A 15,838-nucleotide genomic window follows, 5' to 3' on the forward strand; every position below is an offset into this window, starting at 1 on the left:
AGGGATCTGGAGGAGTGAGAAACCCAAGAAAAGGAGATAAAGCAGGGATAAACCCAGAGAACAGGACGATAAAGCCTCTCATCATGTTGATTTCCCCTGCTGCAAAGACAGAACCCAGACTAATATCTCAATAAATCGCTCTCCCCTTCATGGACCAGCCAGTGGGCATTCAGTACTGTTCACTCGCATTTTAGCTGTTGGGTAAAAGTAGACAGGAGTGTGCAGATAATTATAAAGATTTCAAAGATCTTTCTTACTAAAATGACAAAGTTTGAGAAGTTCCTCTCTCCAGCCCCCGGATAATGAGATAGCATTCCCACACTTAAAAGGATTTCTCTGTCTCCTGGGTGGAACAAAAGAGCTCAGCTTTCAGTATGAGGGAGGCTAATGAAGTTTTACACAGACTCTCAGGCTTTGCACCACCAGAGCAGTGGCCAGAGAAAGTGAGAGGAAGGGAGGGAGCAGAGATACACTGGCAGAAGGAAAGATAAGTGTAGAAGTCACAGACACACATCAGTGTACAGAAACCCAGAAAAGACACTCTGAAGGACACAGAGACAGAGAAGAAAACTGAAGAGTTAGAAGAGTTCCTTTTCGCTAAAAGGAAAACAGCAAGAGTTAGAACACACCAGTGCTGAACTGCAAATTAAATGCTCTATCATTCCCCAAACTTAACTAATTTCCCATTAAAGCGATAGCTATATCACTTAGGCACCATGAGAAAAAATGACTTCCCTTAATGAGCTGTCTCATTGCAAACCTGCTTCAAGGTTCAGCCACTTAAAGAAATAATATATTTGCTCTCCTTTGCCTGCCCTCATTTCCCAGACACTTTTCCACGTGTACAAGCAGACTTCAGAGATAATGTGGGTTGGCTCCGACCACTGCAATAAAGCAAATATCAAAATACAGCGAGCTGCTCCAGTTTCTTTGGTTTCCCAGTGCCTATAAAAGTTATGTTTAAACTATCCTGCGGTCTACCAAGGGGTTTCCCACGTGGCTCAGTGGTAAAGAATCCACCTGTCAAGCAGGAGACACAGGTTCGATTCCTGGGCTGGGAAGATCTTCTGGAGAAGGAAATGGCAACCCACTCCCATATTCTTGCCTAGGAAATCCTATGGACAGAGGAATCTGGTGGCCTATAGTCCTTGGGGTCTCAAAGAGTTAGACACCACTTAGTGAGTAAAGAGCAGCAGCAGCAGTCTAAGTGTGCAATAGCATCATGCCTAAACAAATGTACATATCTCACTTTAAAAATGTTTTACAGCTAGAACACGCCAACTATCATTTGAGTCTCAAGAGGCACAGTACTAGCATCCAAGATCACTGATCACAGATCATCATAACAAATATAATAATAATAATAATAAAGTCTGAAATATTGCAAGAATACTAAAATGTGACACAGGGAGGCAATGTGAGAAAACGCTGTTGGGAAAACGGTGCTGATAGACTTTCTTGATGCACGGTGGCCACAGACCTTCAACTTGTAAAAAATACAGTACCTGCAAAGCATGATAAAGCAGAGCTCCATAAACAAGGTATGCCAGCACTTGGTGCTTTGGATTTGCTCTCTCACAGCTCTTTGGGGGTCAAATTAAGAGCTACCTTGTCCTCTACTTTTCTAGTCTTTTTGACAAACACCTCTTGGTTTTGTAAAAAATTAACAAAGAGATGCCAAGTCCCTTCAGTTGCCTTCCCTCTTTGCGACCCTGTGGACTATAGGTCGCCAGGCTCCTCTCTCCATGGGGATTCTCCAGGCAAGAATCCTGGAGTGGGTTGCCATGGCCTCCTCAATAAACAGAAGCTTCAATTAAATACAGTTGGGAGACCAGAAGGGGGAGCTCTCACACCCTGTGAGGATAGGCGAGCCGGACAGGAAGAAGAGTCTTCTTCCTGACGAGGACTCGGTCAGTGAAAAGCCTTGGCTGTGTTTACCGCAGCTCTCCCAGCTGCCTTTTCCCCTCTATACAAGTGTCCTCCTTCTCTTGCCATGGGGCGACTTGCTTGCTGTGATTGCAGACCCTGAATGGAATTTTCTGCTGATACCAAATAAACCCATCTTTGTTGGAGAAATATCTGGTGGTCTATTTGTCTCAGGTCAACAGCTTATTGGTATGTTTTTTTTTTTGTTTTTGTTTTTAATTTTATTTTATTTTTAAACTTTACATAATTGTATTAGTTTTGCCAAATATCAAAATGAATCCGCAAGTGTGCAATAGATAGGTTCTTGAAAGATCTTTGTAAATCAAATTGTAATATAGCAGCACTATTTACAACAGCCAAGACATGGAAGCACCCAAAGTGCCGGTTGACAGATGAATAGATAAAATACATACAACAGAAAATGACTCAGCCATACAAAGAATGAAACTGCCATTGCAGCAACATAGACATAGAGATTATCATAATAAATGAAGTCAGAGAAAGACAAATATCATATGATATCACTTACATGTGGAATCTTAAAAAAGGATACAAATAAACTTATTTCTAAAAGAGAAATAGAATCATAGACCCAGAGAACAAACGTCTGGTTCCCAAGAGGGGGAATTAGGAGATTGGAATTAAAATACACACACTACTAAACATACAATAGATGACCAAAAGGGCCTACTGTACAGCATAGGGAGCTAGACTCAGTATCTTGTAATCACCTCTAATGGAAGAAAATGTAAAAAAAAAAAAAAAAAGAGTCTATATAGATAGAGAGAGAGAGAGAGTCTTTTTTTTTACATTCTCTGGAGTGGGTAGCTGTTCCCTTCTCCAGGGAATCTTCCAAACCCAGGGATCAAACCCAGGTCTCCCACATTGCAGGTGGATTCTTTACTAGCTGAGCTACCAGGGAAGCCCTTATATATATGTATAACTGAATCATTTTACCCCTGAAACTAACAAAGTGTTATAAATCAACTATATTTCAATAAAAATTAAAAAATCAAATTGTAATAAATTATATCATATGAGGATGGGTTGGGATAATAGTGGGATGTTCAATACTTAGGTTAAGAAAAAAAGTCTTTGGTTAAGTTGGTCGGTTTGCTTCCTTTAATGAAAACAACCTCCTTCAAGGTATCTAGTTTTGGTTGATATGTTGTTTCATTGTTATTTTTGCTTCTCCCTCCACAGCCCAGGGGCTTCCCCAGAGGCTCAGTGATAAAGAATCTGCCTGCAATGTAGGAGACCTGGGTTCAATCCCTGGCTCGGGAAGATTCCCTGTAGGAAGAAATGGCAATCCACCCCATTATTCTTGCTTAGAAAATTCCCTGGACAGAGGAGCCTGCTGGACTACGGTCCGTGGGGTCACAAATAGTTGGACAAGACTGACCATGCATGTAGGCAGGCTACAGCACAAATGTGAACCTTCTGAAGCACTTTAAGGAGAACAAGCATTCCATATTCTGCGAGAAGGGGAGGCTGGTAGATTTTCTTTTTTTTCAAGCTGGCCCTCAGGGAACTATGGAATAATTGGAATGATGTGGGACCAGGAATCAACAATTCTCTTGGTTTTAGCTGTGTCACCTTGAGTAGGTAACTTAAACTTCATGAGCCAACCTTAGAAGGATAACGGTGAGGAAAAGTAAGAGGATGTTCCCATTCACTAATTCAGCAACATATCAAGGTCTCCTCTGTGCCGGGCCCTGGGAACAGAACTGTGCACAAGACAGATGGGGCCGTGCACCCACCAGACCTACACTCTGGTGAGGGCAGAATGGAAAAAAATCTATTTGTTTTCTCAGGCTGCAGTAACAGAGTACCACAAACTGGTGCTTTAAACAATAGAAACCCATCATCTCACAGTTCTGGAGCTAAAAGTCCAAGGCTAAGGTGTCAGCGGGGTGGGGTCCTCTGAGGGTTGTGAGTGAAAGGTCTGTCGAGGCTTCTCTCCCTGGCGTGTCCATGGTGGCTTTTGTTCAGTCTTCTCTCTGTGTAGATCTGTCTCCAAGCTTCCCCTTTGTATAAAGACATTGATCATATTGGATTAGTACTACCCTAATGCAGACTCATTGGAAAAGACCCTGATGCTGGGAAAGATTGAAGGCAGGAAGAGAAAGAGGGGACAGAGGATGACATGGTTGGATGACCTCACTGATCCAATGGACATGAGTTTCAGCAACCTCCGGGAGATAATGATGGACAGGGAAGCCTGGCATGCTGCAGTCCATGGCGGTAGCAAAGAGTTGAACATGACTGAGAGAATGAAAAACAACAATGACCTCATTTTAACTTTGGTTACCTCTGTAAAGACCCTCTCTCCCTATAAGGTCACATCCTAGGATACTGGGGGCTTGGACTTCAACAGATGAACTTTAAGGGAGGTGATTCAACATGTAAGAATATATGAATAATATAATTGTGACATGAAGGAACTTAATAGGAGAACCTGAGAGAAAAATATAATTGTGTGTGTGTGTGCATGTGAGTGAAGAGTAGAAGACTGGCCTGGTGAGTGATGCTCAGAGGAGAAGGCATCTGAGTTGAGACCAGGAAGAAGAGAAAGAGGAAGAGCCAGGCAGAGCTGCTAGGTGCAGAGGGCACAGCGATGCAGAGGCGATAAACTACTCAGCTGATTTATGAACAGAGAGGAGGCAGCCAGAGCAGATGTGAGGGAGGAGGCTAGATGGCAAAAGCAGACAGCAGTCAGAAACAAAAGGCCACATATTAAGTGACTGTATTTATACAACATTCTAGAAAAGGCACAGACCTTCTCAGGTGGTGGTAGTGGGAAAGAATCCGTTTGCCAGTGCAGGAGATGTAAGAAACGCAAGTTCAATCCCTGGGTTGAGAAGATCCCCTGGAGAAGGGCATGGCAACCCACTCCAGTATTCTTGGGAGAATCCCAAGGACAGAGGAGCTTGGCAGGCTATACAATCCATAGGGTCACAAAGAGTTGGATATGACTAAAGCTACTTAGCACGCATGCATGCAGAAAATGTATAACCTTACAATAGAAAGCAGATCCACAGTCGCCTGGGACTAGAGATGGAGGAGGACGTGGAGAACAGAGGCAAGAAGGAAACTTCCAGGAGGAGGGAGCACTTTAATCATTGGTGGTGGTCACACAGCTGTGTACAGTGATCAAAATTCAAAAAGCTGGACATTCAAAAAAGGTGAGTTTATCCTATATAAATAATATTGTGGTTCAGTCGTGTCCGACTCTTTGTGACCCCATGGACTGTAGCCCGCCAGGCTCCTGTGTCCACGAGATTTCCCAGGCAAGAATACTGGAGTGGGTTGCCATTTCCTCCTCCAGGGAATCTTCCCTACTCAGGGATCGAACCCACATCTCTTGAGTCTCCTGCGTTGGCAGGTGGATTCTTTACCACTGAGCTACCTGGGAAGCCCAATATAAATAATTCCTGAATAAAAAAAGAACACAGTTATGAGGTGATTTGTTTCTGTGGAACTTTTAGGGTTTAAGCCATGTTTTTAGGACATGTTAAGTAGCGCAAAACAGGGTCACAGTGGTCATCATGAACGTCCATGTGTGTTGTTTTGAAACACCTGCAATAGGACTGTCTGTGTCTACGAGAGATAAACTAAGGGGAGAACCTGGGATAAGAAGTTTGATGGGCCACATACATCACTGAAACAGAAGGGACAACTGTTAGAGCCAAGAACCCTCCCCTGTTCCTCCTTCAAAAAAGACCCCCAAGTCATGTGGCTACAAGGCTCTTCTGCTGAAAGGACCCGACTCCAGGCTGCCGGTAGCTGCTCTGGACAAAGCCGCCCTGTGCCCTGTTGCCTGACAGCTTGTGCAGAGACATCTCTTTCTTGGACTTCTCCTGGGAGGGCTCATTACCCACTGGTTCTATTTTCCCTACTCTGTCTAACCTGTGTCGTGTGCTAATTGGGTGCAATAAACTGTGTGAGTTGTGAATTACATATATTTCATACAGCTCCTGCCCCAGGATAATTACCTGGTCTCAGGGCTGGGCCCTGCAACACACACACACACACACACACACACACACACGGATACTTTGGCTCCTGAGTGCATCGTGGATTAGGCGCCACAAGTGGACGTGGTGAGGTAGGTAGGAGGCATCACAGCCATTCATGTGAGAGAGGGTGACCCCCTGGACTAGGGTGGCCACAGCTAAGGTCGGGGGGGAAGTGGGCGAGTGAGGCATGGGGAAGTGTGGGGTGTATCTTGAAGGTAAAACCAAGAGGTGTTGCTTATGCCTCGGACAAAGGGAATCAGGGGAAAAAAAACCATCAAGGGAGACGCTAGGGATTTGGACTTCAGAGTCCATGTGGCTCCATGGGACACAGCATGCAGCACAGACAGAAATACCAACAGAAAAGAAAAGAACATGATCATTTCTGAGACCCTTCCCTCCCAGAGAAGAAGACGCCCTGAGAACAGCTCCATAGACTAGTCTCCTGCCCCTCCAGCCTGTCCCTCTTGGGGAAAGGGAGGCAGGAGAAAGCCTTTCAGGCAAGGGGTCTGAGAAGTGCTTGTGAGTCCTCACTACGGATTACGGGTTCTCTTTCCCCAGCGTCTAATTCAGGAGCTCTGGGGTGGCGCCTGGGAATCAGTAACCAGATGAACAAGAAAACTACCACGCCTCCATGTGCAAGTAACCTGAGGACCTGGAGAAAGGGAGCAGAGGAAAATGATGGGGACTCTCCCTTCCAAGCCCCCTGACTTCTGGTTGGCCACAGGACAGGGCTCTAGCCAGTGCAGATGGACTGAGCACGTTCGCAAGGGGAGGGAAGCGCCTCACGGATCACAGCTTTTGGCTGGGCTCTGAGCGAACCGTCTCCAACCTGCTTTGCCAGAGACTCAATTAGTAACCCCTCACTTCCAAAAAAGACCAGGGGCTAGGGAACAAATGACTTCATTCTCAGCCATTTTATTAATGCTTTGTGATGCTACGTTTCCTTCATCTTAATAGAGTATGAAATTAAAACACATGCACCCACAAAACACCTGCCTTTTGTGAACTGGCTCATCATGGTAATTATGTCTCCTAAGGATGCTGCCATACACTTCATGTTATTACGCCCTTTGTGATTTTAACTACAATTTAATGAAAGCTTTTACATGGCCTGTCTTAGAACTTTCAATTTAATAATCATCAGCGTTAACAATGCTCTGTGCTTTGTTACTTTTCCTTCCATTTATTGTTAAATGTAAGTTTTTATATTAAATTTACATTTCATGGTCCAGAATGTTAAGTCATCATCATTAACTGAAGTGTGGTTCTCTCACTTTCCTCCTGCTTGTAATGCAGAGTAGGGGGAAAACCAGGATCAAAGAAATATAAGGGCGGCATTGGGTGGATTGTTTTTAACAGCAGGTAGCAAAAGGATTCTTTCCCTGTATTTTTATATTTGACTTTATTTTCAAAATTATAGAATTTTTAGTTAGATCAGAATACTGTTTCAATTTTTATATTTTATATGAATTTTGGCTCTGCATTTAAAATTGCTGCATGCTTAGTCTCTTTAGTCACGTCCAGCTCTTTGCGACCCCATGGACTGTAGCCTGCCAGTTTCCTCTGTCCATGGGAGATTTTCCAGGCAAGAATACTAGAGTGGGTAGCCATTCCTACTCCAGGGGATCTTCCTGACCCAAGGATCAAACCATCTCCTCTGTCTCCTGCATTGCAGGTAGATTCTTTACCACTGAGCAATAAGGGAAGTCAGATTTAAAACTGTCTTATGAATTGCTGTGATTTAGCTTTTAAAGTATCTCATATGTGTTTTCAAAGTTACTCATGAATGTAACTGCTGCAAATTAAAAATATCTGACTTTGGAAGGACCTCAAGACTTCCCCTCCCCTTACCCCACAATAGGATAGTTGCTCCCTGGCGGGTGTGGACACAGGGTTGAAAGGACCATAGCTCTAGGGAGCTGCACTGGAGCTCACCTGATAAGATCTTTGCAAGTGGTACAGGCACTCCTAGGCTTAGCCCACAGCTGAGGTGGCTGATCAAAGACACCCTGATGGTTCTAACTGGCATGCTCAGGGCAGAGCTACACAGGCGACCGCTTCGACAGCCACTCGAGTCCCTACAGATGCAGTCTGTTACAGGAACTGCTGGAAAGTGACAGTCTTCAAACGTCAGAAATGCATCCCACGGTTGGAGGATCTGGAGAAGCACTTGGCACGTCTGATCAGAACTGAACGGAAGGTTGCTCGCTGCTTTGAAAAGAATAAGCTGGCTGAGGAGCGGCGGGCTCTGTACTCAGACTGCACACAGTTCTCCTCTGGCCACCTTTAAACGGTGAGAAGAGCTGAGCCAGAGACAGCATATTTCTGTTTCTGTTCTGGCACCTTCTGCGGGAGCCTCAGCACGCTGAAACGCCACCTGCCAGATAGGATTGGGGACCCGATGCTGCCATGTGATGAACCCTTTGTGCACCAGGACCCTAAAGGGGAAAAACTCCTACCCAGAGGCTGCTTTTACTCCAGCATCACCCAGCCATTCCCTTGAAAGGATATGGTACCCTCAGCCATACCCTCAGAACACTGCTTTGACCCTCTCCCCATACCCTCAATCTTTATTTTCCTCCTGTCTGGTAGAAACCTATGTGTGAGATGATTCATCTCATTTCCTTCTAGATTTGTAACAGGGAAGAACAAAATCTGACTCCACATTGGTGTTTCTTTTACTTTAATCTTTGTTTTCTGTTGCTTTTGTTACTATAATCACTGAGAGGATTGCTGTTTATAGTTATAAGCACACATAATGGCCTGCCTCAGGGAACCCTGCCCCTCAGCCTGAATGTTAAAAGTGTCTTAGGAAACTCCCTGCCCTGACCATGTGTGAATGGCTGTGGGAAAGAAGAAATTAATACATTCCCTCCCCGAGGATGACCAAACCAGGAGATATTTTGTAAGACTTATGAACTGTGATGTTGGAGAAGACTCTTGAGAATCCCTTGGCCTGCAAGGAGATCCAACCAGTCCATCCTAAAGGAAATCAGTCTTGAATATTCATTGGAAGGACTGATGCTGGAGCTGAAATTCCAATACTTTGGCCACATGATGCGAAGAGCATTTGAAAAGACCCTGATGCTGGGAAAGATTGAGGGCAGAAGGAGAAGGGGACAACAGAGGATGAGATGGTTGGATGGCACCACCGACTCAATGGACATGGGTTTGGGTGGACTCCGGGAGTTGGTGATGGACAGGAAGGCCTGGCGTGCTACGGTTTATGGGGTCGCAAAGAGTCGGACACGACTGAGTGACTGAACTGACTGATGGCCTTCATACATTGTTCCCTGACCTCCTCCCTCTATTCCATAAAAGGAACTAGCACGCACACCCCATAAGACAGTGCTGTAGGGCATTAGTCCACCATCTCCTTGGGTGCCTGACTTTCCAGATAAAGTCACTATTCCTTGCCTCAACACCTTGTCTCCCAATTATTGGCTCAGTGGGATGACCAGGCTGAGCTTGGACTTGGTAACAGATTCAGTGATTCAAAGAGCCCTAGCAATGTCAAGGCTGCAGCTCCAGGCTGCAACTCCATTTCAGAGCTGTAATCAGCTGACAGTTCTCAAAGGCTGTCAGTCTCCGCCCACAGCTCAGTACCTAGAACCACCACAGCTAGAGCTGGGCCGGCTCTCCACCCTGGGGGTGGATGTGAAACTCACCGCAGCCCCGAATGATCTGTGCACTGGACCGCCAACACCATGTCTTCCAGGTGGGAGGTTTTATTATGTTTTACAACCATGAAAACATAGGACGGTGGCCGTGACGGCAAACATCTCGGAAGGAGGAATCGACCAAGCTGCACCCGCCCACCCCGGCAGCCTCCTTCCACATGTCTCTCACAAAATGTTCCTGGGCCCTTCTCTTGACCAGTTCAGGAGAGTTGAAAGTAGACGTGGAATGTAGCAGGATCATCGTCGGCAAAATGGGAGCGGAAGGAGAACTTGGAGAAACAACGGATGAGAAACATGTTACAGAAAACCTCTTCTACTGTGTGATGAGGTCGGGGTGGAGGAGCGTGGCCTGGGCTCAGTCCATCCCCCGAGGTCTGGGTCATACAGGGCCCTCGGTGATGCCCTCCAGGGGCAGGCTGGGCGCGCTGTCGGCCGTGGGCCTCTCATCTTTCTTCAGCGAGGGCGGGACTCGGAGACTGACGTAGGGTTTGTGACAGGCTGTGTTGGCCAAAGGTGGGTAGTGCTGTCTGTAGCAAATGTAGGCAAAAATGAGGCCAATGACGCCGCCAACAAACGAATCTAGGGCAGAAGAGCAGAACCAGGAGAAATGCATTATGATTCATTCAAATGAGGCCAGCTGTGTTTTCCAGAAAGCACTTTCCTACCGATTTCGGTGACTGGTTTGCTGATGAAACCCCTCGAAAGACTGGAAGGGGAGAGAAACGACACTGGAGGTGTACGTCTTGGTGGCCTCCGCAAACCATTACCATTTCTAGAACTTAAACATCCCCTTTGTGTGTGCACTTGATTCTTCTCATTATTGATGGAATACGCAGCAGCTCACGGCACAAACTCAGAACTGCATTCTTGATTTTGAAAATCAATTCTAAATTCTGGAAGAATTCCAGCCATCTCCATGGGATGTAAATACCCTCGGGGGCTGTCATTTTTCTTTAGCAAGTTTCTGCTGGAGTCCTGCAATGTTGCTGGTGCACCACGGAAAGCCAGCGGGCATGCTGGCCTCCTCCTCAAAGTTAAGTGATTTCCCAGGGATGGAGTAAAACTTCTGAGTCACAAAGTGAATACAACATTTGATGCTGCACCAGGGTGGGCAAATTCGACACTCCCAGTGGGAGGGGCCTAAACCCTTCTACAAGCTGCAGATTTTATCAAGTCAGAAGACGTGGTGGGGGGCCCTGCAGACAAGGTAGGAGAGGGAACCTGTGGGCAAAACAGGCCCTTCCACCACCTCTGGACCCCATGCTAAAGAGGGCATTCAGCTAGTGTCCACCAGAGACCCCATGAAAGTGGCCCACCCCAACAACCCTCACTCTGTGTGTGTGTGTGTGTATGTGTGCATGCCCTTTAAACTGTGTCTTTGGGTTTATTCTTGCCAAAAAGATCCTAACACAATGGAAAAACCTCCCCTGCCAAGAGAAACTTTGATTTCTTGTGAAGGTCGCTGCCAGGCTGAAGTGTCATCCTCCAGTGGGGGCTTTCCACTTTCACCATCATTATCTTGTTGAATCACCCACCCCTGCCATGGGCAGGGATACACTTTCTCATCTCCTGGGGATGAGAACAGCAAGTGGTGTGTCAAGCTGTGTGATGACGTAACATTAACACTGGAGTCTCTGCTCCACCAGGGCAGGGGCTCTGTGAGGCTTGCTGGCTGTTGATTCCTCAATACCTGGAACAGCACTTTGCTCATCTGCAGAATTAAGTTGGTGAAGGGAAGTGGCTGAATGAATGCTGTTGCTTAGTCGCTGAGTCGTATCCAACTCTTTTGTGACCCCAAGAGTGTAGCCTGCCAGGCTCCTCATCCATGGGATTTCCCAGGAAAGAATACTGGAGTACATTAACACTTCCTTCTCTGGGTATCTTACTGTCTCAGGGGTCAAACCCATGTCTCCTGCATTGGCAGGCGGATTCTTTACCACTGAGCCACCAGGGAAGCCCGGAAGAATGAATACGTGCACAGTAATTGGGGGCTAGGCTCTGGTTACTGTCTGGTGTTGTCCCCATTCCCCTCTCTGAACTTCAGTTCCCTCACCAGGAATAAGTGCTTGGCAGCTGAGAGTCTTTCTCATATGAATGTTCTAGGAATTTGGTCCCCAGGGTCAACCTACTGAGATCAGCCTGCAGATCATTATGAAACTCTGCTGAGCATCTTCAGAAAATAGGTCATATCCTTGATTGGGATAAAATGTCACTTGTAAACAAAAGTCATTCTAACAGGCCAGAGAAACTGAATAACTGTGGCTACTTCCTCTGCATAGGAGTGCAAACATGGTGCAACCTGGCAGAAAGAGGAGGAAAAGAGATTAGTGGCCACTTGGCCCTGATGAGTAGCCACCAAGGAAGAGGGGTGGGGAGGACCACTTGTGAGATACAGTGAAACCCCAGTGCCCAGCTCTGCTCCCAGAGCAGATGCCTGGGGCCACAGTAAGTTATCCAGCATCTATTCTCACCTCAGACTTGAGAATCCTCTTGGCTGAGAAATCCATCACAAAGACACTGTAGACCCCATTAGGGCAAGTCACTGCACCTCTGAACCTCAGTTTCCCCAGCCTCAAATGGAGATCTCAATATCCATGTCATTTAATCATCATAGTGATTTGATGAGATCTGCTTCTGAACAGTGCATGCCACAAAATAAGACCTTGAAATGCAGTATCTAAAACAATAGTTTCAGACTTCTATGGCAGTCCAGTGGTTAATGCTGTGTTTCCAATGTAGGAGACAAGGGTTTGATCCCTGGTCAGGGAATTAAGATCTCACATGTTGTAGTATGTAGCCAAAAAAATGTTTTTTAATTAAAAAAAAAAATAGTGCCCATCACTGTTATTGTGTTCCTCTCCAGCACTGCGTGCTGTCACTTCAATCGTGGCTGGCTCTTTGTGACCCTATGGACCACAGCTGATCGGAGTCCTCTGTCCATGGGATTCTCCAGGCAAGACTACTGGAGCGGGTTGCCATTTCCTCCTCCAGGAGATCTTCCCAGCACTACTGGGGACTTTCTAATCCTTCCCCATCCTTCTCTTCACACAGTAACTCAACAGTCTATAGTTGTCATCTCTTTAGCACGGCCACACTTTCATAGCATTTTGAATAAATTCATGAACTTAAAAAAAAATGGTCACCCAAGAAATTGGAAAGTAGTAACTACTGTGAATTCCTCTGTGAGGTCATGAGGCATAATTAATGTGATTAAACCAAGTTCCTCAAATTGAGAAACTTCATACCACCTGTGGGCAGGAGCCCGTGCTAGGGAACGTGCCAGGCTTTTTCATGCATAAAGTCTTAGGGACACACCATTGTTTTGTTTTTCTAATAACCCCAGAGAATAGGCCTATGGGGTATTACTTTTATGAGATTCTGAAATGACCCAGGACATCTGTGTTTGAGTCATTGACTATTGAACAGACCATGCAGAGAAACCTATAAATAATGCCACTTGACTTTTATTTTCTGTGACAAGGCATTGGTCACATGCACAAGGTGCATCACGGACCAAAAGATATCAAGTCATTCTGAATGTACGTTCCCCGAGCTTACTGATGCGGCAGCAAGCCGAGCATGTGACTGCCGTCAACGCTGTTTTCCCATTTAATGGAATGAGTTAGAAGTGGTATTGTAGGTGCCACCATAGTTATTAGAAGCAACTAGGGCATCGGAGAAGGCAATGGCACCCCACTCCAGTACTCTTGCCTAGAAAATCCCATGGACGGAGGAGCCTGGTAGGCTGTGGTCCATGGGGTCGCTGGGAGTCGGACACGACTGAGTGACTTCACTTTCACTTTTCACTTTCATGCATTGGAGAAGGAAATGGCAACCCACTCCAGTGTTCTTGCCTGGAGAATCCCAGGGACGGGGGAGCCTGGTGGGCTGCCGTCTATGGGGTCACACAGAGTCAGACACAACTGAAGCGACTTAGCAGCAGCAGCAGGGCAATGGAAGGTCTAGCAAAGGCGCCTTCTCAGCAGTTATTCAGGGCTTTGTTTATCACAAAGATGGTGAATAAGATTTAAAAAATGACTTACTTAAAGAGAGAGATTGTCATTAAGTGCCATTTAATGAAATCCCATTCCCATCCCGTAGAGCATGTGCTTAGAGAAAAGCAGGCAGGAGACAAGCAGCCCTTGTTAGGGAAAAAACTGCCTGGGATTGACTTCACCCCAAATATGGTCGCATGGGACTGGAGGGCTCAAAGGGGGAGTGTGTGGATCTCCATGTCCCCAGAGTACACAAGCCACGGTCTTCTCACTCAGCATCGACGTCATTCATCCATCATGTATTTTGCGAGGGGATCAGATGTCAGAAGTGATGCCCAGTACCAGAACACGAGGCTGAACAAAAGAGATGTGTTCCCAGTCCTAGGGGTTAAGATGGACACTGAGAAGTGACAGTCTTACCAGTGAGCGGCAGCTGTGGTGAGCGCCAGGAAGGAGGAGGCGGGTCTGTGAGATCAGCCCGCAGAGTGGTTTGGCTTGTCTGGATCGGGGGAGTTTTGCTGAGGACAAGATCCACGGGTCAGCCCTGCAGGAAGAGCAGGTGCAAACCAGCGGGGTAGGAAGTGGAGGCAGGGATGGCAGGGCAGTCTTCCTGGCAGAGGAAGGAAGGGGCATGGCCAGTTTGAGAAACTGAAAGGAGTGGTCCATCTTTTTCCAGAGAGGTGTGTCTTTACAGTTCTATAGGACATAAATTGACCAGGCTTCTGGTGTGGGCTGGAGAAGACAGTTTTCCATGGCCCCTTGGGGCTCTGTTGAGGACCAGGGGCTGCACTAGCTTTCTAGGCTGTTGTCTGTGCACCTCTCGGCTCACATCTACCTGTCAGTGTTAACTGCCCCTTGAGTGCCTCATCTTCATCTCCCCACGCCCAGTAGTTGTGTGCATGTGTGTAGGTGCAGTCACTAAGTCGTGTCTGACTCTTCGTGACCCCACAAACTGTAGCCCGCCAGGCTCCTCTGTCCATGGGATTTCCCAGGCAAGAATACTGGAGTTGGTTGCCATTTCCTCCTCCAGGGGATCTTCCCAACCCAGGGATCTAACTTGGGTCTCCTGCTTGGCAGGCTGATTCTTTACCACTGAGCCACTCGGAAGCCCAGCCCAGCAGTTATTATGCAGTAAATGTTGAGATGCCCTGAACAGCATTTACAAGATGCACTAAAGAATAGACACCACAAGACACAAAAGGCCATATATTATGTGATGCCAAGAATATGCAATGTCCAGAAGATGGAAATCCATAGAGAAAGAAAGTAGATTTGTGGTTGCTGGGGGCTGCGATGGCTAATATGATTTTCTGGAATTAGACAGTGGTGATGACTGCACAGCTCTGAATATTCTAAAAACCATTTAATTGCATACTTTAAAATGGAGAATTTATGCATTATGAGTTATGAATTACACCTCAACAAAGCTATTTGAAAGGGGAGGTTAGAATCAATACCTAGAGGGCTCCAATGGTAGTAGAAAGAGGGCTAGACTTTGAATCAGGCGACCTGTATTTCAGTCCTTACCTGGAAAACGAGCATGACCTCAACCCCTTCTCATGAAGTTGAAGGGCAGGAAAGGATCTCATGGAGTCTGGCCTACTGAGGTGCCAGTACTCAGCTCTGGCACCGACAAGCAGGTCCTTGGGAGGAACACATCCCTCCCTGTTGCCATGGCAACATCCAACATCACTCAGCTGGCTTACTTGGTATCTTGTATGCCTTGGGCTTTATGACCCAAGACCCTAGGGTAAAGACCATTTCTGGAAAACTCAACAACCTCACATGATTGTTTCTTTTTTTTTTTTTTTTTTTCTGCTACTAATAATGCATCCCGTTTTTGTGACTTTGAGCTTCTGTAAAAGAACTTACCTAGCACAGAGAATGCACAATCTACCTGCTACACTGTAAGCTGGCAGGGCAGCACCCAGTCTTCTGCCTCAATACTGTGCCTCCATTGAGAATATGCCTGACACACAGGTACAAGAGACATACTGAATGAGTGAGTGGATGGTTTTGGAAGTTTACTTTTTGGCTCATTTTTGAAAAGAAAGAACTTACAAAGAGTAAGAATAATTTTAGTAAAACCAGTGCATAGAGAAAATAAAATTAGTAAGAAAGGAATATGATTTAACCAAAATTATTAATTCCTGCATTCTACACTTATGTACTGAGCACTGCTAAGCATTAAGAATTGTTTCTCCAAAAGATACGCTGA

At 46.1% G+C, this 15,838-nt stretch overlaps 1 protein-coding gene across 1 annotated transcript in view; it reads right to left on the reverse strand.

The window, feature by feature from the left end:
* Positions 1-9,660: 9,660 nt before the first annotated feature.
* Positions 9,661-15,838, reverse strand: part of PPAPDC1A (phosphatidic acid phosphatase type 2 domain containing 1A) — a 150,673-nt gene continuing 144,495 nt past the window's right edge. Inside the window, exon 10 of the mRNA XM_010859581.1 lies at positions 9,661-10,204. Coding sequence (XP_010857883.1) covers positions 10,005-10,204 — 200 coding nt within the window. The 3' untranslated portion in view covers positions 9,661-10,004. The remainder of the gene's footprint in view (positions 10,205-15,838) is intronic.

Source organism: Bison bison, unplaced genomic scaffold, assembly GCF_000754665.1.
Source record: "Bison bison bison isolate TAMUID 2011002044 unplaced genomic scaffold, Bison_UMD1.0 scf7180017864456, whole genome shotgun sequence".
Lineage (NCBI taxonomy): Eukaryota > Metazoa > Chordata > Mammalia > Artiodactyla > Bovidae > Bison > Bison bison.